Below are 27,736 nucleotides of genomic sequence, written 5' to 3'. Positions count from 1 at the left end.
ATAAATCTATTATTCTGTCTCTGGAAGGGAGCATGTATAAATGTCAATGTGCCCAAATCCTTTTTCTTGTGGCATTCCTTGACCACCTTTGTTGTTGTCTAATACTCACACCACTTCCCTTTGTGTTTGTTTTTTACAGGTAGGAATGGACTGGGCTGAGAAATCTTCAAGCTAGTGAAGACAATCGATGGGAACGTTTGTCGTTAAAGGACAAAAATACACTCTTTATGGATGCTAAGTGCTTAAGAGAAGTATAGACATACATACAGAGAGAGATTTTCATTTTGTTTTTTGGTCTCTATCCTACGTTTTTGTTAGAACTGCTCTTTGGCTCCAAACATTTACACCAGGAGGTAAAATTGAGTGATTGGTCATTACATTTCAAGGACGTCAAAACAGCAAGACATAAAAAAAAAAAAACCTGGGGAGCCCAGTGGTGGTGGTGGTGGTGGGCGTGGTGGGGAGTCAGTTGACTTAGCAGCTGCTGCAAATGATTCACTGTTGAACAACACATATTTTTTTTGTAAATCTACAAAGACCAATTTCTTGTTGGAGGGAATCAATCCAATATGAAGGACGTGTCTTTTGTGGATTTTCTCTTTGTGGGATTGGCCATGGCCTCTCTTGTGTCCACTGAGGTGTCACCTGATTGCCCAAAGCTTTGCGTATGTGAAATCAGACCCTGGTTTTCTCCCAGTTCAGTGTACATGGAAGTGCTGACAGTTGACTGCAATGATCTGGGACTATTCAACCTACCAGAAAGATTACCACTGGGGACGCAAGTGTTGTTACTGCAAACAAACAATGTTGCCAAGATTGACAAATCTTTGGATTACTTGGCCAACATCACAGAAATTGATTTGTCACAAAACAATCTATCCTCCATCAGCGACATACATTTGGGCAATCTCTCTCAGCTGCTTTCCCTTCACATGGAAGAGAACTGGATACGGGAGCTACCCGAGCAATGTCTGGCAGATGGGGCTAACCTTCAAGAGCTGTACATGAATCACAATCTCATCTCATCCATTTCTCCAATGGCTTTCCAGGGCCTTAGCAACCTTGTTCGGCTCCACCTCAATTCTAACAAGCTGAAGGTCATTAATAGAGAGTGGTTTGAACCCATGCCAAACCTGGAGATCCTAATGATTGGTGAAAACCCAGTTCTTTCCATTGACGAAATGAACTTCAGATCTCTCAGTAACCTCCGCAGTCTTGTTCTTACCAGAATGAACTTGTCACAACTTCCCGACAATGCACTAGCTGGCCTTGACAACTTGGAAAGCATTTCATTCTATGATAATATTTTTCCAGAGGTGCCTCACTCTGCCCTGAAAAATGTAAAAAATCTCAAATTCTTGGATCTAAATAAAAACCCAATTTCAAGGATACAGAGAGGGGATTTTGTAGATATGCTCCATTTGAAAGAATTGGGGATTAATAGCATGCCAGAGCTAGTGTCCATTGACAGCTTTGCTCTCAACAATCTCCCTGAGCTTACTAAAATAGAAGCCACCAACAATCCTAAACTCTCCTACATCCACCCTAATGCTTTCTACAAACTGCCCCGGCTGGAAACTCTTATGCTGAACGGTAATGCTCTCACTGCCCTCCACAGGATAACAGTCGAATCTCTTCCAAATCTCAGAGAGGTCAGCATGCACAGCAACCCCATCCGCTGTGACTGTGTAGTTCGCTGGATGAACATGAACAAAACCAACATCCGTTTCATGGAGCCTGATTCACTTTACTGCGTTGAGCCTCCAGAGTACGAAGGGCAACACGTTCGACAGGTGCATTTCAGGGAGATGATGGAGATTTGCCTGCCCTTAATATCACCCGAAAGCATGCCAGGGCACATTAAAGCACAGAATGGAAGCTCTGTGTCACTGCATTGCCGGGCCTTTGCTGAACCAGAGCCTGATATCTATTGGATTACCCCATCTGGTACCAGGGTTCTGCCTAACACCATGTCTCACAAATTTTACGTGCACCCAGAAGGAACGTTTGACATCTATGATGTAACGGAAAATGAAGCTGGTGTATATACATGTGTTGCCCATAATCTGGTTGGTGCGGATCTTAAAACCGTCTCAGTAGAGGTGAATGGATATTTTCCTGTATCAACCAATGGCTCACTCAATGTGTTTGTGAAATCAGTGGGAATAAACTCTATCCTGGTTTCCTGGAAAGGCCCCACAGGAACATTGACCCCAAGCATTAAATGGTACTCAGTATCAGATACCACCCATCCCACCACAGCGTTTACCACCAGGGTTCCTTCAGATGTCCAAGTCTACAACCTCACTCATCTCAGCCCTGCCACTCAGTACAGAGTATGTGTGGATATCCGCACTATTCACTACAACCATGACACCAAATGCATCAGTGTCACTACTGATGGATTAAAGTTGGCAGCCAAGGACACAGAAAAATGGGATGCAGCACTAATCACCGTCTTTGGAGGGTTCTTGGCTGTGAGTTCACTGGCCTGTCTGCTTTTATATGCATCTCTGAGGAACCACTACATTTACGGGAATATAAGGAAATGTGACTCCAAAGCTTTGCTTTTGCCAGCAGAAGCTACTGGTCTTCACTCTTCATTCTTTACAAAGCTGTGGGATTCAGGTAAGGGCCTACCAAGTGGTGTGGAAGTTAAAGCCACAGTCATAAATGTATCTGATAATGTCTTTTAAGAATCCTGGTGGTGTATAGCCCCACACATTGACGACAGTGAATGGACAAGGCCGTGAGCAGGGATGAATAAAGTTGGACTGGTTTTAAAGGCCATAGTCATGGCTAATCCTCAGCTCAGATACACTGGAAAAACTATCATTTTTGGGATGGGATACTTTTAACTGGACCACATGTCATCCCACTTGGAGCGATGGTTTTGTAACTGTTATACTGAACCAATCTACCATAAACAGGAAGAGGTCTTTACTGCAAAAATATACACTTCACTACCATTCATCCAGAAATGCAGGAAGAAAACCGAGAGCAAAGCAGATGATGGGTGTCAACTCTCTTGTAATTGACTGTTAAATGTGTTCAGAGTTGTGGAACTGTCCGTGTGGTCCCAAGCAATACCGTCTGTGCTTTGTCAAACATCCATAGACGAGTTAGAGAAACAATAATAACACCTGTCTATTATGGGAAAGGAGAATTTAGTAGACTAGCCGAATAACAGTGACTATGGTGTAAGCCTTTTGATGAACTATATCCCCTTTTTTCTATTTAAGGATGGACTCTTGATTTTCTTGGAAATATTGTTATATATTCTATTCTGTTGATGTAATGACAAATCCTCTGTATGTGAAAAGTTTAAATGGGTTTTAAATTGCAGAGAGGAGCAGACTACTTTTGATTACAGCGTCACATTAAGCTTAATGAAATTCAGCTACAAAATGGGTGTTTAGAGAGGGGATTTGCCAAATGGCTGTTTATGCTTCGTAGTTCTCATTACAATGACTGGAGGAAAAATATTGAATGCATTTTACTAAAACTAATATAAAAGGTTGATTAAAACTGAGGTAAGTGATGCGATATCTGTTCAAGAAGTGGTTTGTTATACTCTGGTAAGTGCCTACAACAAGAACTACATGAAAGAGGCGGACAGGATCTGGGGGAAGTCTTCAGCCACAGCAAAACACATCATCATCGCTGAACCACAAGCTATACTCCGATACGTTTAGTGGAAATACTTTCTCAGTATTTTTAGCATACATATTTTAAGAAAACATTTTGTTATTGCTTTGGGTGTAAAGTTAAAAGCCATTTTTATATTAACTGTATTATATGTGATCAATGGGCACAACAGACTAATCGAGAAAAGCGCTATGAAAAAAATAAATGTCATTGTTTCTTTTACAAAAAGTTGTCTACTTTTTTTCTTTCTATATCATGGCGTCAACACTCAATGAACGGTTGAAGTGGTCACCAGCTTTAGTCATTACTGTGGTTTTTCTGTTTTGAAATAAGTGTTAACATTAAACTCGTATTCTGGTCAAAAGCTACAGTTGATTTGCGATGGTCCAGATGTGAGAAGGCCAGAAAGAAATTTTTCGAAGTCTTCAGTTAATCTCACCGTGTTTAAAAACATAACTTTGGAAAGAGTTTCAGTAAAAAAAAAACATCTTACTTTCTGCAAACCATGAAGAAATAAAGTCAACGTTTTGAGGACAAGTTGGATCCAACAGGTCATCAGCATCTGCTCACCATGTTAGAGCTATTTTTAGTGTTGTCATCTTTGAAATGAGGTGTTTTCCCAAGATTTACAACTGGCTTGCAATAGTCTAATTCTTTTTTCTGTTGTAAATAAAAGTTAGGATCATGCAGAAACTTTAGATTGCCGAAACATCTGAAACAACTTGGCTTAACAAGTATAACTTTTGTTATTATTATGCTAAAATGGCATCAATTGCATCTTTCACAATTAAAGGTCCCTGGTAAAGGAAGGAGCAGGAGCTTGTGGCAGAGGTTTAGCAGTACCGGCTAGATATAGTCCGACTCACCTCAACACATAGCATTGGCTCTGGAACCCAAGTCCTTGAGAGGGGTTGGACACTCTCTTTTGCTGGAGTTGCTCCGGGTGAGAGGCGAAGGGCTGGGGTTGGCTTTTTGATAGCCCCAAGACTGTGTGTTGGAGTTTACCCCGGGGGACGAGAGGGTAGCTTCCCTGCGCCTTCGGGTCAGGGAACGGGTCCTGACTGTTGTTTGTGCTTATGGGCCAAATATCAGTTCAGATTACCCACCCTTTCTGGAGTCCCTGGGACGAGTGCTAGATAGTGCTCCATCAGGGGACTCCATTGTCCTGCTGGGGGACTTCAATGCTCACGTGGCAATGACAGCATGACCTGGAGGGGTGTGATTGGGAGGAACGGCCCATCTGATCTGAACTCGAGTGGTGTTTCGTTATTGGACTTCTGTGCAAGCCGCAGTTTGGCCATAACGAACACCATGTTCGAACATAAGGATGCCCATTGGTACACTTGGTACCAGGGCAGCCTAGGTCACAGGTCAATGATAGACTTTGTAGTCGTATCATCTGACCTGCGGCCATATGTTTTGGACACCCGAGTGAAGAGAGGAGCGGAGCTGTCAACTGATCACCACCTGGTGGTGAGTTGGATAAGATGGCAGGGGAAGATGCCGCGTAGACCTGGCAGACCCAAACACATAGTGAGGGTCTGCTGGGAACGCCTGGCAGAAGAACCTGTTAAGACAGTCTTCAACTCCCACCTCCAGCAGAGCTTTGACCGCATCCCGAGAGCAGTGGGGGACATTGACTCCGAGTGGGCCTTGTTCCACTCTGCAAATGTTGAGGCGGCTGTTGCTAGCTGTGGTCGCAAGGTGGCCGGTGCCAGTCGTGGTGGCAACCCCCGTACCCGCTGGTGGACACCAGAGTTTCTGGGAGCCGTCAGGCTCAAGAAGGAGGCCTACAGGGCGTGGCTGGTCTGTGGGTCTCCGGAGGCAGCAGACAGGTACCGGATAGCCAAGCGGGGTGCAGCAGTGGCAGTTGCCAAGGCAAAATCTCGGGCGTGGGAGGAGTTTGGTGAGGCCATGGAGAAAGACTATCGATCGGCTCCCAAGAGGTTCTGGCAAACTGTCCGGCGCCTCAGGAGAGGAAGGCAGCAACTCGCTCACACTGTTTACAGTGGGGATGGGGAGCTGCTGACATCAACTGGGGCTATAGATGGACGGTGGAAGGAATACTTTGAGGAGCTCCTCAATCCCACCTATGCGCATTCCGAGGAGGAACCAGAGCCAGGAGACCTGGGGATGGACTGTCCAATCTGTGGGGCAGAAGTTGCTGAGTTAGTCAAACAACTACACAGCGGCGGAGCCCCGGGGGCGGATGAGGTTCGTTCTGGGTATCTCAAGGCTATGGGTGTTGTATGGAGCTTGGGCTGTCATGGTTGACACGTCTCTGCAACATTGCGTGGTCATCGGGGGCAGTTCCTGTGGAATGGCAGACCGGGGTGGTGGTCCCCATCTTTAAGAAGGGTGACCTGAGAGTGTGTTCCAACTATAGGGGGATTACACTCCACAGACTCCCTGGAAAGGTCTACTCCAAGGTACTAGAGAGGAGGGTCCGATCGATAGTTGAATCTCAGATTGAGGAGGAGCAATGTGGTTGTCGTCCTGGCCGTGGAACTGTGGACCAGCTCTATACCCTTGCAAGGGTGATGGAGGGGGCATGGGAGTTTGCTCAACCAATCCACATGTGCTTTGTGGATTTGGAGAAGGCTTATGACCATGTCCCCAGGGGCACCCTGTGGGGGACGCTTCATGGGTATGGGGTGGGTGGCTTTCTGTTGAGGGCCATTCAGTCCCTTTATCAGAGGAGCGTGAGCTTGGTCCGCATAGCCGGTAGTAAGTCGGACCTGTTCCCGGTGAGGGTTGGACTCCGCCAGGGCTGCCCTTTGTCACCGGTTCTGTTCATTACCTTGATGGACAGAATTTGTAGGCGCAGCCGTGGTGTGGAGTGTGTCGAGTTTGGTGGCAGGAGAATCTCGTCTCTGCTTTTTGCGGATGATGTGTTCCTCCTTGCTTCCTCCAGCTCTGACCTTCAGCTCTTGCTGAGTAGGCTCGCGGCCGAGTGTGAAGCGGCTGGGATGAGGATCAGCACCTCCAAATCGGAGACCATGGTTCTCGATCGGAAAAGGGTGGCTTGCAAACTCTGGATCGGGGGAGGGGTCCTACCTCCATTGGAGGAGTTTAACTACCTTAGGGTCTTGTTCACGAGTGAGGGTAGGAGGGATCGGGAGATCGACAGGCGGATTGGTTCGGCGTCTGCAGTGATGTGGACACTGAGCCGATCTGTCGTGGTGAAGAGGGAGCTGAGCCAGAAAGTCAGGCTCTCAATTTACCGGTCGATCTACATCCTAATCCTCACCTATGGTCATGAGCTTTGGGTAATGACCGAAAGAACAAGATCACGGATACAAGCAGCCGAAATGAGTTTCCTCCGTAGGGTGGCCAGGCTCAGCCTTAGAGATAGGGTGAGGAGCTTGGACATTCGGGAGGGACTCGGAGTAGAACTGCTGCTCCTCTGGATCGAAAGGAGCCAGTTGAGGTGGCTTGGGCATCTGGTCAGGATGCCTGCTGGACGGCTCCCCGGGGAGGTGTTTCGGGCATGTCCTTTTTTTTTTTTTTTTTTTTTTTTTGTGCGTGTCCTGTCTGGCTGTGAAGCAAGCAGAATTGATGTCTGAATGCTGGTAACAAGCCTTACAGATTTATTCTCAGGTGGGGCATCAAAGCGTCTGCATTAAATGTCATGCCTGATACTTCAAATTTTATTGTTATTGTTTTTGAATGCTTTGTAATTCCAGCCAGACACGGAGACAGAGGTGAAAGAGAAAGGAAAAGACAAATGGTGGGAGGGGGGGGGGGGTCCACAAAGATAAACAATAATGAACAAGAGTCTGCTTGAAGACCTGCAGAAAGAGAAGAGCAGAAAAAAATGGGACACACAACAGTACATCAGGAGCAAGCTATCACTGCGTCAACGTGATGATGAAATATAAAATCAACGTTGTTTAACTGAACAATCACACGATAATAAATCATAGTGCATTTAGTGGCAATGACAGCCTTGAGACAAGTGTTGAACGTGCCCAAGCCCATTCTTTTGAGAGCACCATGTGAGCACCTGTGTGTGTACACGCGCTTGTTTATGTAAGGTTTCTCTATAGGAGCATCCAACAGAGAGTGTGAGGGACCACAGATCTGCCCCCAAAGATGCGTAGGAGACGGGGGGAGCTCCAAGTCCCAGAGATCCAGGCGCTGGCCCAGAACACAGGAACCCCAAGGGGACTGCAACCAGAAAGGCCCCCTGCCCACCATCGAGAGGCGCAGAGGATCGCCCCGGGGGGCCACAACCAGCAGCCGGCAGAGCCCCGGGAGATATTAGCGGCAAGCACACAGGCCCGCCCGCCGCCTCCCACCCCCTAGCCGGCCAAGTTTCGGGCATGTCCTGCCGGCAGGAGGCCCCCGGGTCGACCCAGGAAACGTTGGAGAGGTTACATCTCCAATCTGGTCCGGAACGCCTTGGGGTCCTGCCGGAGGAGCTGGTGGAGAAGGCCAGGGAGAGGATGGTCTGGAGCTCTTTAGTTGGTTTGCTGCCTCCGCGACCCGGACCCGGATAAACGGAGGAAGACGACGACGACGTAATGTAGGGTGCACCATGTTTTACTCCTGCAGAAGATAATCTGCTGGTTACATATTTATCATACAGCACTTTCAGAACTCCATTTTTCAGTGAACATGTAACAGTAATTACATGCATTCATTTTCCAAACTGTTTATTCTTAAAGGGACTTTACAGAGTTTTGAATTTTTATGCTCGCGATTGCCCCCTCAGGCCAAAAGCGTAATGGCAGCTTCAATAGTAGGCTCGTGCACGAGGCACGCATGCTGTACGTGCACACTCCTTAACAAAAATAACAGCTGAGACAGTCCAGTGTGTGTGTGTGTGTGTGTGTGTGTGTGTGGCTCGGAGGACAGAGGACAGGAGAACGCACAGCTAGTTGATTAAATAATATGGTTCTGTACCTTTCTCTTCAGGACAGCCGACCAAGGTTTATGATGGGTCAGTCCTCCTGCATGCTCAGATCATTCCCTTCCCTTGCATGAAAAATTGTTCCAAAATGAAAGTTGAACCCACATCTTTTTAATCTGTGAATTCAATGCCGTTTGGCGAGTCTCAAATAAAAATGTGGGCATCTTACTGTAAAAGAATATACCATTAATGTAAAAAATAAACTCTAAATAAATTATGTTCACATCCAGAATCAAACCCAGGGCTTCCACTCGGAAGTCCACAGTCTTACTGGGTGAGCTGAAACATCAGTGACATCTTTTGTATCCGTAATATTTGTATTCCTGATGACAGCTGAAACCACGTTCAAAGAACGGTTCAGAGCGAAAATGGCTATTTTGTTGCTGATTTGCAGGAAATATCTAGAAGAAAGTAGCTAAGGGTCCTCAGAAATGTAGCTAGGTTCATCACTAGGCGTTAGGAACAGCAACAAAGTCGCTGAGTTGGCATTACCTCTCTCTCTGCTGCTAAAGCTACTGATAGCAAATGCTATGGACTATGCCTGAGCGTGAACGCGCATGAAGCAGCCTGCTCAACCCGAGCATCTCTCTTTTTCTGTGATTTTACAGAAAAACAGGCAATCACAGTAAAAATGCCAGGGCTCATTCTACAGGACCAGGGCATTGCAGGAGAATGTATGAAGAAGACATGTATTATTTCTATACATGTTTTGGCTGTCAAACTTCCATAATTCCCCTTTAAGTAATGTCGTGGAGAGCTGGTGTCCATCCCCAGCAGTCATCTGGTGAGAGATGAGGGATAACCTGGACAGGTCTCCAGTCCATCACAAGGAGATAAACAAGACATTCAACCAGTCGCACACTCGCAGGGGCACCAGTTAACCCAACATTTATGTTTTTGGTCTGTTGGAGGACAGAATACCTGGAGAAAAGTCACTCATGCATAGGAAAAACCAGCTAACTCTGGAGAATGGCTGCAGCTGGGTTATTGGACCTTGCTGCAAGGCACCATTAGCTCTGACAGTGCTCCCATGCGGCCCAGTTAAAGCAGATATGCAACTTGAGTGAAATGCAAAAATACATTTGATCATCTTTGGTGTGTTCTTACTGTGTTTCGTTTGTGATTCCATTTTTGGTTCTTTTTAAAACACAGGAAAGGTTTTTCTTTACCTTGCTAACGTTTCGTTTGCAGACTGCAAACATCCTCAGAACTGACCCTAGTGGTGGCGTCACTTCCTACTCCTTTTATCTGCGTTGTCGCCCTCTGCTGCCCGCTCTCCCCTCTCCGATGACGCAGTCCCATGCACGATCCGATGTGTAGACCCCATCGTCTCTGTTCATTGTCCCGCATCCACGTCTCCTTATCTCTATAGCTTCTTTTATCCATCTTTTGTATTTCTGTTGTTCGATATTTATGATCCTTGTGTTGTCCCAGTCCATTACATGGTTTTCTCTTATGAAGTGATCTGTTACGGCTGACTTCTTTATTGTGCTTTCTGCTTCTTGTTTTGCTGCTCTTGTGTGTTTTCAACTTGTTTCTCTCACACTCCTTTCTATGTTCTATTGTTCATGTGTTGAGTTGGTGTCCGGTTTCTCCTATTATGTTTTATTGCAGAGTTTAAATGGGATTTCGTAAACGACTCCACATTGAAGTCCAGCTGGTATCTTGTCTTTTGGGTGTACTAGTCTGTTTCTAACTGTTGTGTATGGTTTTGTTGGTGTGTTTATGTTATGCTTTTTCATTGTTGCTCTTATTTTTTCTGTTATGCCTTTGATGTATGGTAAGGTTATCACTGGAACCAAAACCAGGATGGATAAAAGAAGCTATAGAGACAAGGAGACGTGGATGCAGGACTATGAACAGAGATGATGGGGTCTACACATTGGATCGTGCATGGGACTGCATCATCGGAGAGAGGAGAGCGGGCAGCAGAGGGTGACAACGTCCTCTGCTGCCCGCAGATAAACGGAGTAGGAAGTGACGCCACCATCAGCGTCAGCCCTGAGGATGTTTTGCAGTCGGCAAACAAAACGTTAGCAAGGTAAAGAGAAACCTTTTCTGTGTTTTAAAAAGAACCAAAAACGGAATTACATTTGAACAAATGTAAAAAAAACATTAATGCTACTGGTGTTTGTGCATTAAGTTTGGTTTCTACATACTTTTAAAATACGGACACATTTCTTCTCACTTTTCACACCATTACATCCCCATTATTTGTTTCATTATCATTAGTGGATAGTTTAAAGTGTCTTGTTTTTTAACCATCACTTTGCAGAAACATGTCTATGTCCAAGGAACCTGATCTGATTTAAGTCACATGGACTTAAAATTAAATAGTCATCTTAACCCCTTGGAACACGAAGAAAAAAACAAAATAGAACAATGGACCCCATCAGCTGCTTCATTTGACACGTTTCTCCTTTAGCTGGTTTGAATACGACTGCTGTGTTACAGCTGCTGGTGCTCACGTTGAGGCGGGAACATGCTGTACCTGTAACAGAGGTAAAGTGCTGCATGGGAAAGTCATGCCAGAGTGAGATAGAGCTGAGCCTGAGCTTCAGGACTCACGTTTTATTTGTCTCGCTGAATTATCCAGCCTGCCGAACATTTCACATGAAAAAGCAAAGCAAGATGAATGGCTGTCAGAGACAGAGTGACATGGCGGATTTATCAAACAGGACCTAACACTCATACATCAGGCCAGCCTTCAACACCACAGACAGAAGCTTTTAGAGCCGAGCCATCTGTCAAAGACAAAGGGAGTTAAAATATGACACACTGGGCTCGTTAGGTAACGCTCAGGTCAGACTACGTATGTCTCTGCGCAAACAAAAATACAACTGCACAAGCGAGCCTGATGGAGTTGTAAGCTAACATTTCTTTGAAGTGAGCAATTTTAAAGTTGTTTACAGAAAAAGCCAGGAAAATTAAAGGGGACTTTTTTTTCTTGAGTTATAATAATTCACTGTTCTACACATGTTCATGAAGTTCTTCGGAACTAAATCCCTTTCACATAGTGTTGTCAGCATTTTTATTCTCCATAGTTTCAGTACCTTCCAGAATGAGCCATTTCAGGGCTCTGCCATCTATAGAAAAACTATCTGGAGCTGACCACGCCCACCCACTCCCCACTCAGGCTGCTATAAGCTGAAAAGCTCCAACAACAGGGAGGGGCTTAGAGTAGAGCCACTGCTCCTGTAGCAGCAGCTCCCTCTTTGCACGTGAGGGGCAGTTCAATCACCAGTTTGTGACATCACAACTGATAACGTTTTGAAGCAGCTTGTATTAGGCAAGTAATTCATAAAACCAAACACAGACAGAAAACAGATGGACACATTTTTTTCATGTTTGGAGTGTTTTTAGAGGCAGCAGAGACCCACATGGCAGCAAAAAAATAAATAAATAAATACGCAAAAGGTGAGTTTTGCATAATACTGTATTAAAATACAGTAAATCGTCTCAGATGTTGCACCATTAGTGGGTCAGTGAAAATTTGCAGGAACACAAAATGACAGCCAATAAAGCCACACAAATAATTATTCAGCCCACATGTTCATCATTAAGGCAGCTCTTTCTGATTTTCATTAGCAGTATCTTTTCCTCAGCTTGGGATCTGATCACATACACGAGTGACTAAAACAACTCTTATCTCCATTCTCATCTCGTCTGCTGTCTGTCTGGATCACACGCATTTCCATGAGCTCTTTGTTTCCTTGGGCCATTTACCGAGACACATTATTTTAAGATTCGTTTGCATCTGTATATTCAACCCGCCGAATCGTGGCCAAGGAAGAATTCTAGATTGAAATTAAATCCCACATGAAAAGAGCCAGCGGGCTGTCACAGTTTAATCCAGGGTGAAGAAGCAGAAATGATGTTCCTCACAGAGTCTTCAAATATTTCAGATATTAAAAACACCTTGTTTTAAAAAAAGAAGGATAAAATCCACCTGCTCAGAGGCAGATATTAAAACACTCTCTGATAAGGCTTATATATGCATCTTCCTGCTGGCTGTGTATTAATATTAATTTTGCTTGGATCTTTGTCAGACAGTTGGAGAATTCACTCGGTTCATTTGTGAACTTATGGAATTTATAGGCCAGTAAATTTGTGAGTGTTTAAGTTGTGTATCATTTGTATAACACAGATCACGTTCTGGTGAAGCCAACAGGACCACATCATCTGCAAAAAAACAGAGACCCAATCCTTAGGTCACTAAAACTACTAATCCCCTCAACACCATGGCAGCATCTAGAAATCCTGTCCATAAAAGTTATGAACAGAATTGGTGACAAATATGTGTCAGGTTCGGTGGGCTGAGCTGGAGTGGTTATGAGACCCAGGCGCGGAGAGAATGGTGGATGGAGACTGATATGTGGCAGCGTGGGAAGTTCTCTTCCCGTATGGTTTGTAGAGTTAGTGTCTTAGGTCTTAGAATGGCTTGGCGTCTATCGTTAGATGATGACTGAGTGCCGGCTCCGCTGTGACAGGTCCTTAAATAGGCTCAGCGGGATGACGTCACCGGGAAGCGTCGGTGACAGGCATGCTGGGAACTGGAGTGCAGCGCCAGCCCGGCCCGCAGAGGAGGTTAAGAGGAGGAGTTCATGACAGGACCCCCCCCCCCCCGCGAGGGACGGCTCCAGAAGGCCCAGGGCGACGAGACCAGAAATCAGCCAACAGGGAAGGATCCAGAAACGAGCGGGCAGGCTCCCAGCTACGTTCCTCCGGACCGTAACCCTGCCAGTCCACCAAATACTGCCATCCACGGCCCCGGCGGCGGGCGTCCAGAATCTTGCGGACGGTGTAGACGGGGTCCCCATCGACATCTCGGGGCGTCGGCACCCGGGCCGGAGGCGGATGGAGAGGAGAAGACACCACCGGCTTGAGCTGTGAGACGTGGAATACCGGGTGCACCTTAAGAGTGGAAGGGAGGCGCAGCCGGTAAGCGACCGGACCGAGGACATCTCGGACTGGGAAGGGCCCCAAAAAGCGAGGCGACAGCTTCCTGGAACCAGCCGGAAACCGGAGGTTTGCGGTAGAGAGCCAAACCCGGTCACCAGGCTGGAACACAGGGCCGGGCCGGTGGCGGCGGCGGTGTTGTCGGGAGTACTCCGTATTAGCCCGGGTGATGGCGGCGCGAGCCCTGATCCAAGCGAGACGGCAGCGGCGGACCATATCCTGAGCCGCCGGAACCTCCACCTCCGGCACCTGATGGTCAAAAAGAGGGGGCTGGTATCCGTAGCAGGTCTCGAAGGGCGATAGACCCGTGGCGGAGGACGTCTGGAGGTTGTGAGAGAGCTCCGCCCATAGGAGGTAACGAGGCCAGGTGGACGGTTGAGACGAGGTGAAGCAGCGTAAGTAACGCCCAAGCTGCTGGTTTGCTCTCTCCGTCTGACCATTAGTCTGGGGATGATAGCCTGACGACAGACTGGCGGAAGCGCCCACCAACCGACAGAAAGCCTTCCAGAAACGTGAGATGAACTGAGGCCCTCTGTCATACACCACGTCCTGGGGGAATCCGTGGAGCCTCACCACATGATCGAGGAGGAGCTCCGCCATCTTCTTAGCCGTGGGGAGCCCTGCCATAGCCACTAAATGCACAGCCTTCGAAAAGCGGTCGGTGATGGTGAGGATGGTGTCCAGGTGGTCGGCAACGGGAAGCCCCGTGACAAAGTCCACACCTATGTGCGACCACGGCCTTTTAGGCACAGGGAGCGGTTGCAATTCCCCGGCTCCAGGTTGGGTGGTGGACTTAGACCGGGCGCAAGTGTCACATGCAGCGGTGTATTCACGCACGTCCTTTCTCATAGAGGGCCACCACAGGGCCCGGCGGAGGAACTGGAAGGTACGAGCCTGGCCTTGGTGTCCCGCGAGCCGTGAACTATGCCCCCACCTCAAGGCCTCCTGTCGACACACGGCCGGAACGTAAAGGCGGTTAGGAGGCGTCTCTGGGGGCGCCGGGTCCGCCGGGAGAGCCGCCCGGATGGAGGCTTCCAGGGGCCATTGCAGGGCGGCCAAGAACCGTTCGGTCGGGAGGATGGACCTCGGTTCAGGAGGCCTTGGATCCTGGGTGTGTTGACGGGACAGGGCGTCCGCCTTGAGGTTCTTTGAGCCGGGGCGGTAGGCGATGTGAAAGTTATAAGGTTCGAAAAAGAGGGCCCACCGGGCCTGACGAGGGTTGAGTTGGCGAGCGGTCTGAATATGGATGAGGTTCTGATGATCAGTCCAGATTAGAAAAGGAGTGGGGGTACCCAGGAGCCACTGTCGCCACTCCTCCAGGGCCCACTTTATCGCCAACAATTCCCGGTCCCCGACCCCATAGTTCTGCTGGGTAGGAGAGAACTTCCGGGAAAAGAATGCGCAGGGATGGAGTTTGGAGTCCTGGCCACGTTGTGACAGTACGGCTCCCGCGCCCGTCTCAGAGGCGTCCACCTCCACAACGAAAGGCCGGGTTAGGTCCGGGTGGAGGAGGATGGGCTCGCTTACAAAGCGGCGGACCAGCTCATGGAAGGCAGCAACAGCCTCCGGGGAGAGGCGGAAAGGGCGAGGCTGATTGGTTGTTTTCGTCAGGGAAGTTAATGGTGACGCCAGGGCGCTGAAGTTGCGGATAAACCGGCGGTAGAAGTTGCAGAACCCCAGGAAACTCTGCAACTGCTTCAGGGTCTTGGGTAGTGGCCACTGCGCGACCGCCTGAACCTTCTGTGGGTCCATGCGCAGGCCCTGGGAGGAGATGATGAATCCCAGAAACGAGGTGGACTCCTGGTGAAAAGCACACTTCTCCAGTTTACAGAATAAGTCGTGCTCCAGGAGGCGTGACAGAACGGCTCGAACATGCTGGGTGTGTTCCTCGGCCGTGCAGGAGTAGATGAGGATGTCATCCAAATAAACAAAAACCCAACGACCCAGCATGTCACGGAGGACATCAGTGATGAAACGCTGGAAAACGGCAGGGCTGTTGCAGAGGCCGAAGGGCATGACCAGGTACTCATAATGTCCAGTGGGTGTAATGAAAGCGGTTTTCCACTCCTCTCCTTCCTTTATGCGGATGAGGTTGTATGCACTGCGGAGGTCCAGCTTGGTAAACAGTGTGGCTTGGGCAGTGGCGTCCAGAGCCGTGCTCATTAAGGGAAGAGGATGGCGGTCCATGATGGTGATTTTATTCAATCCACGATAGTCTATACAGGGCCGGAGGTCACCTTCCTTCTTCTTCACAAAGAAGAACCCTGCCGCCCCAGGAGACGTGGAATGTCGGATAAACCCCTTCTGGAGAGCCTCATTGATGTAAGCGTCCATCGCCTGGGTCTCTGCCGGGGAGAGCGAGAACAGCCGACCCCGAGGCGGGGTGGTTCCGGGCTGAAGCCTGATCTCCAGATCGTAGGGGCGATGAGGAGGCAGCTTGGTGGTAGGCTCCTTTGCAAAGACCCGAGCCAGATCGTGGTATTGGGGTGGAAGGAGTGTTAAATCCACGTCCTTGGGTGGTGTCTCCCTAGGCTGTGATCCTGGAAGGAGTGTTAAATCCACATCCTTGGGTGGTGTCTCCCTAGGCTGTGATCCTGGAGACGGATGATGAAGGCGACAGTTAACACCCCATGCCATGACTTTACTGGTGGACCAGGAGATGTGAGGGTCATGGAGGCGGAACCAGGAATGACCCAGAATGAGAGGAGTCGTAGGGGCGTGAATGACCAAGAAATGAAGGGTCTCTACGTGTTCTCCGATGGTCATCCGGAGGTTCTGGGTTCGGTGCGTGATCGGATATGGCATGAGAGGGCGCCCGTCCACTGAGGTGACGGGAACGGGATGATCGAGGAGGGTGAGTGGAATCTTGAGCCGGTTGACCAACCCCTGATCGATAAAGCTTTCTGCAGCTCCGGTGTCGAGGAGGGCCACCAGGGGGACCGGTCCTTGGCTCAGCTGGAAGGAGACCGAGAGGGTGGTGTGATGAGGAGCTGCATGAGTGGAAACTCCGAGTGAGGCAGCTCCTACACCGACCCGGAGGGACCGTTTCCCGGGCGTATGGGGCATGTTGCACGGGGATGACCCAGAGCCCCACAATAGGCGCATCGTCCCTCCTGAAAACGGCGCGCCCGTTCCTCGGGGGGCAAATGACCCAGTTGCATGGGTTCCTCCATGGGTTGGTTCTCCTGACGGCGGGGGAAAGTTCGGGATTGTACGGGAACCGCCCTCACTCCTGGTCTGGTGAGGAGGCAGCGGTCCAGCTGGAGAGCCAGGTCCACCGCAGGTTAGACGGGCAGCGGTGGTCCGGAAGCGTGAGGTGAATTCGGCCACGGTCTGAGAGCCTTGTCGAAGCTGGAGCAGGCGTGTCTCATCTGCGACCTCGCTGCTGGGATGAACGAATGCCTTCTTCAGTTCTTTCACGAAGGCTTCATAGTCGTTGCAGACTGGGGAGTTCTGATGGTACAGAGCAGCCGCCCATTCACCGGCTCGCCCAGTCAGCAGGGAGGTTAACAGAGCCACGCGAGAGCAGGAAGTCGGGTAGCGTGCCGGCTGACACTCAAAAGTCATTGACAGAACGGCCAACATGCTCTCCGGGGATCCTTTAATCCCATCCCATTTCTCTGGGAGACTTAGATACGGCTCCACCACGTTAGGAGTGGCAGATGACTGTCGTTGGAGGGCTGAGGAGAGTTGGACTACCAGTTCGGTGACGGAATCGAGTTTGGATGCGAGGCGATCAGTAACAGCACGCAGCTGATTGTTCTCCACACGGAGTTGGGCGTTGTCCGCCTCCTGGCGTTCTACTCGGCTGAGCAGCTGCGCTACCTCAGCTCGGAGCTGTGCGATCTCCGCTGGGTCTACTCGGGACTCAGTCATCCTGTCAGGTTCGGTGGGCTGAGCTGGAGTGGTTATGAGACCCAGGCGCGGAGAGAATTGTGGATGGAGACTGATATGTGGCAGCGTGGGAAGTTCTCTTCCCGTATGGTTTGTAGAGTTAGTGTCTTAGGTCTAAGAATGGCTTGGCGTCTATCGTTAGATGATGACTGAGTGCCGGCTCCGCTGTGACAGGTCCTTAAATAGGCTCAGCGGGATGACGTCACCGGGAAGCGTCGGTGACAGGCATGTTGGGAACTGGAGTGCAGCGCCAGCCCGGCCCGCAGAGGAGGTTAAGAGGAGGAGTTCATGACAATATGATGACTGATACGGGCTTTTAGGTCCCTATTTGACCCAGTGTCAGAGCTCAGTGCGCATTGCCGGCAGTAAGTCAAGCTTGTTCCTGGTGAGAGTTGGACTCTGCCAAGGCTGCCCTTTGTCACAGCTTATTGAAAAAAATAACTAGTAAAAAACGGTTTTCAGTGAACTTGGTCTTTAAGGACAATAATGTCAAAATGTAAGGATGCAAGTCTAACATGCCAATTTTAGCTAAATCTAATACTGCTATCATATGACTTGCATGAACAGATAAAAGAAACTAGCATGGTGTTCTCAATCGTGTGCTGGTCTAGAGATGCAGAAAAATCTTTGTTACAATAACAGCCTCTCCATCTTGCAAGCACCATAGGCAGTCAGGGTCAAACAATACTACTTATTATATTTATTCATGCTTGCATAAATATAAGGCAGCTGCAGTAATGGAGGTGAAAACCTGGTCAAGGTCAACAGGGGAACTTCTCCAAAACACACTCATGCACACACAAACATGCACACTTGGGTAGAAAGCTGGGCTATTTTAGATGAACATTTTCAGCAACTTTCACATGCACACACACACACACACACACACACACACACACACACACACACACACACACACACACACACACACACACACACACACACACACACACACACACACACACACACACACACACACACACACACACACACACACACTTAACTACAGTGGCTACTTTTGTGTAAAAGTGTAAATTAAGGGTAAAACTCTTGGTAAAGACTTTTTTCCCGTAGTTTTATTCATGCAATCGTCCAAACCCTCCAAAAAATAATTGTTTTTCTACTCCGTTTTATCCTGCAATGAAAATATTAAATTTCCTTCCTATCCGAGATAAGATATAATAAAACCTAGGAGCTGTGTGTGGGCTCCAGGAAGCAGTGTTCCCCTTTGCTACAGGCACTTTTATGTGTTTGAATTATCAGGTTATTAAAGTTACAAACTTCCACGTAGGTCAGCCAGCGTACCTACAGGCAGAAACATTCCACCGAAAAGTGAAAATGTCAACACGCATTTACAATCCTGCAGCAAGCACCATATTTAATGCCATGGCCTGCTTTTAGGAGGCCTTTAAAGATCGTACAGAGGTAATATAGAGCGGCAATAACAAAGCTGGTTTCTTTTACACCACAATAAACACGAGTTAGACTTTGTAGTCTTTAGCACCTTTTTTTGTTTTAACCTGGATTAATTAAAACAGTCATTTTGGTGTTTAAGATTCAATTAACTTCCGCCTCATGTTCGTTTTTGACGAAAAATGTTCAAATGTCTGTTTTAAAGCCTAAATGTTAAATATTCGTTATTATTCTAAACATGCACACTTTTCCTGTAAAGACAGAATGTTACTGCAGATTTGGTTCGACTTGTCAAAGAGCGAGCAGTCAAAAGCAATTTGTCTGCACGCTCGCATTTCTATTCTGTCAGACCGCTTCCTGTCTGCCTTCCCACCACCATTACTCCCAGCATGTCTCTTCTCAAAGTGCTCTGCTTTTATTTCCAGTCCCTGCATAGCAATTACTGCTAAACCCAAGCAGCACGCACACACACACACACACACACACACACACATATATATATATATATATATATACACACACACATATATATATATATACATATATATATATGCATACATACATGTATACATGTGTATATATATATACATATATATATATACACACACACACACACACACACACACACACACACACACACACACACACACACACATATGTAAAATCACAGAAAAAGAGAGTTGCTCGGGTCGAGCAGGCTGCTCAAGGGCAACATGCCGATAATCACTTGTGAGTCGCTTTGGACAAAAGCGTCTGCTAAATACATAAACATGAACACATAAACAAAAATGAATTACGAAAAGAACGGAAAACGCTCGACATGCGCAGATTCTTCCTGATGTAAGAGGTGAATCTACTCTTTGTTTTGGTAGTTTTGGAGTCAACATCATCCTAGCGCGCAACGTTCTTTGACTCTTAAAAAAACTGTAAAAATGCTGAAAATCACTGGCAGCGAAGGGCTTTACTGATCAGGAAATGGCTGTCAGTGAATGAGTTAACGAGCTCATGTGCACGCAAGCACACACTCAGTGGTAGATTTACCGCTCAGGAGAAGAGCAGACAGATTCTGCAGCATTCTGGAGGATTTCCTCAACTGCGGAAAAGTAAATAAGATAAAAAGGGAAGGAGGGTGTTTATTTCAAGGAGGCAAGCAGCTCAGAGCTCCAACGTGTGATATCGGCAGGTGAGTGGTTGAGCCAGGTGGAGGTGCAGCTGCCTCACCTGGAGACCAGTCCAGTGCATCCACGTAGTAATTTGCTGACAACTTCACATTTTTCAGCTTAGCCGTCAGCCACAGCTGATTCTACATGAATGTGGAGCAGAAATTTTTACCTGATGCTGGAGATAGAATTATGGTTTTGGGCTGAAATATTAAATTTATAGCTGCACTAAACTGCCACATTAGTGATTGCATGTGTCTACAGCACTATTAGACACTCATCTATACAGGTTTCCAGCAAAAAGAAGTTAATCTTGGTGTTACTTGCTCTACTGCAGGTTAGTGTCATTTGCTTCATACACACCTCCACATTTGCACACTCCAGTTACAAATTCTAACCTGTCGTGAGACTGTTCCCATCTTGCAAATGCGACAGCAAGAAGATGACTCTGCCTTCACAAGGAGCATAAAGAGAGTATTAGGGAATATCTTTCCAACCGATACCAGGTACAATTGCTTATTCATCATAAACAAACTGACAGTTATAATTAGGGTTGGGCATCATTTGACTTTGAACAATTCCGATTCCATTTCCTCATTTCAATTCCAGTTCCTATCGATTCCCGATTCAGATTGTTTCAAGACATGACATGTTTTAAATGAGCCAGCTAACCACAGGTCCTACTAGATGAAATAATCTTAACTTCAACATGAATTTTAATTCAATGAACAATAACATCACTCTCATTTAGACAAAAACATGTTTTGGAGAAAAAAAGAAAGACTTGCAGCACAACCAGTGTGTTTGTTTCTGACCACAACCAAAGTCTGGAAGAAGCTTCTGGGATGAGAGGCTAAATGTCTGCAACATATCCAGCTGTTTTCAGCTAAAACTCAGGATGATCATGTCCAGGATGACTGAGAACTACACCTCCATGCTGCAGCAGCATTCAGTCAGAACAGAAAGTTAAACTTAAATGTAGCTGGCTGCGTCTGACTGCTGACGCTCCGTGTGTATTTGTATTTCTGCAGTGAGAAAAACTCACCTCACACTGTCCAGAGTTTGTTCTTTAAAACTTCTATTAAATCCACCGTGTTGACATATTTTAAGTTTCCTCTACGCTGCAGGAGTTAAAGTTTACGTTACGGAGTAAAAGTTGGGCAGACGTGTTTGTTTATATTTGGCCGCTGCGCGCCAGGTGGGGGAAGTGGGGACTCGTGCTGCACACAGACAGCTGGTGTGATCAGCTCTGAAAAGCGTTGATCACAATTTGCTGGTCACGTTTATTTTTCACGGAGATCGGCCGCAGATTCCTCTTCCGTCGGCATTCTAGAAATCGAAACTAGGAATCAGGAAAGAAAAAACTTTGAACGATTTTGGGAATAACTAACAGTTGGAACCGGTTCCAATCGATGCTTGATGCCCAACCCTAGCAGGAGACCGTGTGGAATTAATTCTTTGCCACCTACTGAACTACTCAGAAACTGATAAGGAATTGGATTGACAAAATAGACAACGGTATTGATATTGATGAAAACTTATCAATGCATTCACTTCCTGCAGGTCTGAAATCAAAGGATTTCTTGATTGAAGTTTTACCATCATGTGGATGAATGTGTAACTAAGTTAGGATGCTGTAAAAAAATAACTTGGATTGAATGTTGGAATAATGCGCCTCCACAGAGAGCTTTTCCACTAATTGGAAGATTTTTTTTTAAACAGATGATTGGTTTCCTAGGCTGCTGATTGATTACTGCCTCCCTTTTTCTCACTACAGTTTCCTCCATGAAGTGGCGTTTGTGCCTGGCTCAGATCAATGCGGGAACTAATGAGATATTCACATGCGTGTTCTCGCATTAACGATGGACTGGGGCTGGATGGTTACAAAGAGAACCAAACTCAGATGCAGGCAAATATTTTTGGACATAAAGGCACCTCCTTTTGTTCATGGGTGGGTTCCATTTCGTGAGCCTTATGGCACAGATGCGTTGTCACTCCAATTAGATTTATTATCACTACAGAGGCCATCGATATTCACGATGGCCCTAATTAATCATCACCAAGTTTCTTTCTAAAACGGAGGATGGAACATGTACAGTCGGCGTCCTTATGCAGATACCTCCTTCTGTGGCTTATTATTTTCCTCAGATGCTCCAGCATAAAGACCTCCTGCAGATTTTGCTCTCCTTTCGTCTAACAGAAGGTCTGAAGAGGAGTCAGCTAAGGTTTTTAACAACAGAGCTTTGAAGTAACTCAAATCCGGCTCCACAAATTTATAATTTAGATAATGAGCACCAACAGAACCACTATTTGCAAAAGCATGAATAAAAGCCAATTTACTTTCTGCTAATTATGCGCTGGACAAATTGATGGAGCGCCTGCACCAAATGTCATCATTTTTCACTCAACCAGTTTAAAAGTAGGAGAGTGAAATGACCGGGACTTCTGAAACTTTAACCTCACATAATTTTAAGGGTTTTGCAATTTCATTTTTTGATTTGGCACAGTGATTGCGATCTATATATATATATATATATATATATATATATATATATATATATATTAAAGGGGTATTATGGAAGTTTGACAGCCAAAACATGTATAGAAATAATACATGTCTTCTTCATACATTCTCCTGCAATGCCCTGGTCCTGTAGAATGAGCCCTGGCATTTTTACTGTGATTGTCTGTTTTTCTGTAAAATCACAGAAAAAGAGAGATGCTCGGGTCGAGCAGGCTGCTTCATGCGTGTTCACGCTCAGGCATAGCCCGTAGCATTTGCTATCAGTAGCTTTAGCAGCAGAGAGAGAGGTAGTGCCAACTCAGCGACTTTGTCACTGTTCCTAACGCCTAGTGACGAACCTAGCAACGTTTCTGAGGACCCTTAGCTACTTTCTTCTAGATATTTCCTGCAAATTAGCAACAAAATAGCCATTTTCACTCCGAGCTGTTCTTTGAACGTTGTTGCAGCTATCATCAAGGATATAAATGTAACAGACATCACTGGTGCTTTAGCTCACCTGGTTGAACGTCGGACTCTCCTGCAGAAGAACCGGTTTCGATTCTGGACGTGAACCTAGTTTATTTAGAGTTTATTTTTCACATTAATGGTATATTTTTTTACAGTAAGATGCCCAAATTTTTATTTGAGACTCGCCAAACGGCATTGAATTCACAGATAAAAAAGATGTGGGTTCAACTTTCATTTTGAAACAATTTTTCAAGCAAGGGAAGGGAATGATCTGAACATGCAGGAAGACTGACCCATCTTAAACCTTTGTCAGCTGTGCTGAAGAGAAAGGTACAGAACCAAATTATTTAATTAATTAGCTGCGCGTTCTCCTGTCCTCTGTCCTCCGGCCGGGCCACACACACACACACACACACACACACACACACACACACACACACACACACACACACACACACACACACACACACACACACACACATGCACGCATGCACAAACACACACGGGACTGTCTCAGCTGTTATTTTTGTTAAGGACTGTGCACGTACAGCATGCGCGCCTCGTGCACGAGCCCACTATTGAAGCTGCCGTTACACTTTTGGCCTGAGGGGGCAATTGCGAACATAAAAATTCAAAATTCCTTAAAGTCCCTTTAAAAAGAAAAACAAAACATTTTGGAAAACAGGTGTTTAGCTTCAGCTGAGACCATCCTTTAAACATAATTAATTAAAAAGATTCAAATGATAGGTTTTTGGTCTGGAAAGTACAATTAGGCAGTTTGATAAAAGCTGTGGCAGGAAAAAAAGGATGTATCATAATGATAAAAGGCAGTTTAAATAAAAGAACAGTTTGGTGTTAGATAGATAGCTAGGTCATGTTGTGTTTCTGCTAGTGAGGTGTTAGCACATGCTGGCACACAAAATAAAAATAACTTTAATTGGTAAACAAGACACATTAAATCTGTTTTTCATTTTTGTTTATTCCAAACCCTTTAACGTGTTTACTTGATTAACTTGAATAATTTCCATCAAACATCTGAAGCTTACAGTTATTTTTAGGAGACTGATTACAGAATGAACCCGATGTAACTAAGGATCAACTATCCACATTACAACATTACTCGAAAAGTGAAAAAGCCAATTCATTTTATACCTGTATTTGCATTTGACCTATATCATGGGTAAATTCCGGTCCTGGAGGTCCATTATCCAGCACGTTTTAGTGGTTTCTCTGCTCCTACACTCTTGACTCACCTGTGCAGCAGCTCATGATAAATGATAAATGACCCGCACTTGTATAGCACCTTTCAGAGTAAGGACTCCAAAGTGCTTTACACTACAGTGTATCACTCATCCATTCACACACACATTCACACACTGATGGTGATGAGCTACAATGTAGCCACAGCTGCCCTGGGGCGCACTGACAGAGGCGAGGCTGCCGAGCACAGGCGCCACCGGTCCCTCCGACCACCACCAGCAGGCAAGGTGGGTTAAGTGTCTTGCCCGAGGACACAACAGCAGAATTCTCTGTCCGGAGTTGGGATCGAACCTGCAACCTTCCGATTACTGGACAACCCAGGCTGCCCCAGGCTCTGCAGAAGCTTGTTAATCACCTGCTGATTGAAATCAGGTGTGTTGAAACAGAATTTAGACTAAAACAGGACTGGAATTGAATAGCCCTGATCTATATAGATCTATACAGTGAAAATGGAAACTTTCAAGGGCTGAGACGGACTTTTTCATCTAAATCTTCTCATTTTTGTCACCATTTCTCAGTGAGAAATAAGTAAATAAATGCTGATTTAGTTATTTCATTGGCATGTTTGAATACAAGTAGTGTTCAAGTAAAACCTGAATCTAATCTGTTTTGTGAAATTTTAGTATTTGATAAAAATACTTAACCCTTTAGGTGTCATAGTTTTTTCAGTAAAATATGATTTTTTATATCACTATTTAAAGAGCTTGTAGCTTATATCTGGTTAGAGATAGAGGAATACTGTAAATCAGAAAAATCTTCTGTATGAGCCCAATTTTATGATAGGAACAAATTCACTCACATAATTTGCATAATATGACATCATCAGGGGGCAGCCATATTGGATGGGATCACATTTGCAGATTTTTGTTGTTTTTTTATGTTTTTGTCTTATTTTCTTAGTGTTGTTATTGTTTATGATACAAATATACATATTGCTATGTAGACATATATAACTATGTACGTATATATATATAATATTTATTACTTTATTGGTATTTTGTTGTTATGCTTACTGCGTATCAATCAAGAACACTGTTTTTGGTGCTTCATTGTCATGAACATATTTCACCCATCCCTTCTTTGGTTTATTTTGTTTATAATATATATATATATATATATATATATATATATATATATATATATATATATATATATATATATATATATAATCCTCAATCTCAGGCTTTTCCACAAGCCCCATGCAGAACTGAATGAACGCTTTCATTTCTGGGACAGTTACATCGTACCAGTCATTATACCTGGAGCTAGATTTCATTTTCTCCCTCTCTAAATACTGGTGAGTTTCAGTTGTGATGAGGGTCCAGAATTCCTCATCCAAAAAAACTGGCAGAAAATCACTGTGTTCTGAATTTGACAGATCCGTGTCTCCACAGTATCCAACTGGCTCATCAAAATGCCTGATCCACTTGGAATACTGCTCCTCTTCTCCCAAACTAACCCAGCCATCATCATTATTATTGTCACTGAGGCTGTGTTGGGCCACCCCCCTGCTAGCAGTGATTTTTTCCCCCTGGTTCCTCCCCCTCCTGCTGCATTTCCCGGGGTTTACATTCCCGGGGCTGAATCGATCACTAGCAGAGTTATCACCGGCCGCTTGTATTCGCGAGCTTGTTCTTTCGGTCATTACCCAAAGTTCATGACCACAGGTGAGGATTGGGCCATAGATCGACCGGTAAATCGAGAGCCTGGCTTTCTGGCTCAGCTCCGTCTTCATCACGACAGATCGGCTCAGCTTCCGCATCACAACAGATGCTGAACCAATCCACCTGTCAATCTCCCGATCCCTCCTACCCTCACTCCTGAACAAGACCCCGAGATATTTTAACTCCTCCACTTGAGGTAGGATCTCTCTCCCGACCCGGAGTTGGCAAGCCACCCTTTCCCGGTCGAGAACCATGGTCTCAGATTTGGAGGTGCTGATCATCATCCCAGCCGCTTCACACTCGGCCGCGAGCCTACCCTGCAAGAGCTGAAAGTCGGAGCTGGATGAAGCAAGGAGGACCACATCATCTGCAAAAAGCAGAGACAAGATTCTCCTGCCACCAAACTCAACACACTCCACACCACGGCTGCGCCTAGAAATCCTGTCCATAAAGGTTCCGAACAGAACCGGTGACAAAGAGCAGCCCTGGCGGAGTCCAACCCTCATTGGGAAAAGGTCCGACTTACCACCGGCTATGCGGACGAAACTCACGCTCCTCTGGTACAGGAACTGAATGGCCCTTAACAAAAGACCACCCACCCCATACTCCTGGAGCGTCCCCCACAGGGTGCCCCTGGGGACATGGTCATAAGCCTTCTCCAAATCCACAAAACACATATGGATTGGTTGGGCAAACTCCCATACCCCCTCATCACCCTTGCAAGGGTATAGAGCTGGTCCACAGTTCCACGGCCAGGACAAAAACCACATTGCTCCTCCTCAATCTGAGATTCAACTATCGATCGGACCCTGCTCTCCACTACCTTGGAGTAGACCTTTCCAGGGAGGCTGAGGAGTGTGATCCCCCTATAGTTGTAACACACCCTCCGGTCACCCTTCTTAAAGATGGGGACCGCCACCCCGGACTGCCACTCCACAGGAACTGCCCCGATGACCATGCAATGTTGCAGTGATGTATCAACCACGACAGCCCTACCACATCCATAGCCTTGAGATACTGGGAGGAATCTCATCCACCCCCGGGGCTCCGCCACTGTGTAGTTGTTTGACTACCTCAGCAACTTCTGCCCCAGATAATGGACAGTCCATCTACAGGTCTCCCGGCTCTGGCTCCTCCTCGGAATGCACGTAGGTGGGATTGAGGAGCTCTTCAAAGTATTCCTTCCACCACCCGACTATAGCCCCAGTTGACGTCAGCAGCTTCCCATCCCCACTGTAAACGGTGTGAGCGAGTTGCTGCCTCCCTCTCCTGAGGCGCCGGACAGTTTGCCAGAACCTCTTTGGCACCGATCGATAGTCTTTCTCCATGGCCTTACCAAACTCCTTCCACGCCCGAGATTTTGCCTTGGCAACTGCCACTGCTGCACCCCGCTTGGCTATCCGGTACCCATCTGCTGCCTCTGGAGACCCATAGACCAGCCACGCCCTGTAGGCCTCCTTCTTCAGCCTGACGGCTCCCCGAACCTCTGGTGTCCACCAGCGGGTACGGGGGTTGCCACCACGACTGGCACCAGCCACCTTGCGACCACAGCTAGCAACAGCCGCCTAATCAATCGCAGTCAATCAATCAAGGCCCACTCGGAGTCGATGTCCCCCACTGCTCTTGGGATGCGGTCAAAGCTCTGCCGGAGGTGGGAGTTGAAGATCGTCTTGACAGGTTCTTCTGCCAGGCGTTCCCAGCAGACCCTCACTATGCGTTTGGGTCTGCCAGGTCCACGTGCCATCTTCCCCTGCCATGTGATCCAACTCACCACCAGGTGGTGATCAGTTGACAGCTCTGCTCCTCTCTTCACTCAGGTGTCCAAAAAATACGGCCGCAGGTCAGATGATAC

At 46.7% G+C, this 27,736-nt stretch overlaps 1 protein-coding gene across 1 annotated transcript; it reads left to right on the top strand.

The window, feature by feature from the left end:
- Positions 1-428: 428 nt before the first annotated feature.
- LOC107384201 (leucine-rich repeat neuronal protein 3) lies at positions 429-2,892 on the top strand. Its single transcript, XM_015957314.3, has one exon. The coding sequence runs from the start codon at positions 570-572 to the stop codon at positions 2,694-2,696; it is 2,127 nt and encodes a 708-aa protein (XP_015812800.1). The 5' UTR covers positions 429-569; the 3' UTR covers positions 2,697-2,892.
- Positions 2,893-27,736: the final 24,844 nt, after the last annotated feature.

The sequence above is a fragment of the Nothobranchius furzeri genome, chromosome 1 (genome assembly GCF_043380555.1).
Source record: "Nothobranchius furzeri strain GRZ-AD chromosome 1, NfurGRZ-RIMD1, whole genome shotgun sequence".
Lineage (NCBI taxonomy): Eukaryota > Metazoa > Chordata > Actinopteri > Cyprinodontiformes > Nothobranchiidae > Nothobranchius > Nothobranchius furzeri.
Note: the sequence above shows the minus strand (reverse complement) of the source record. Positions and strands in the feature narration are given on the sequence as shown.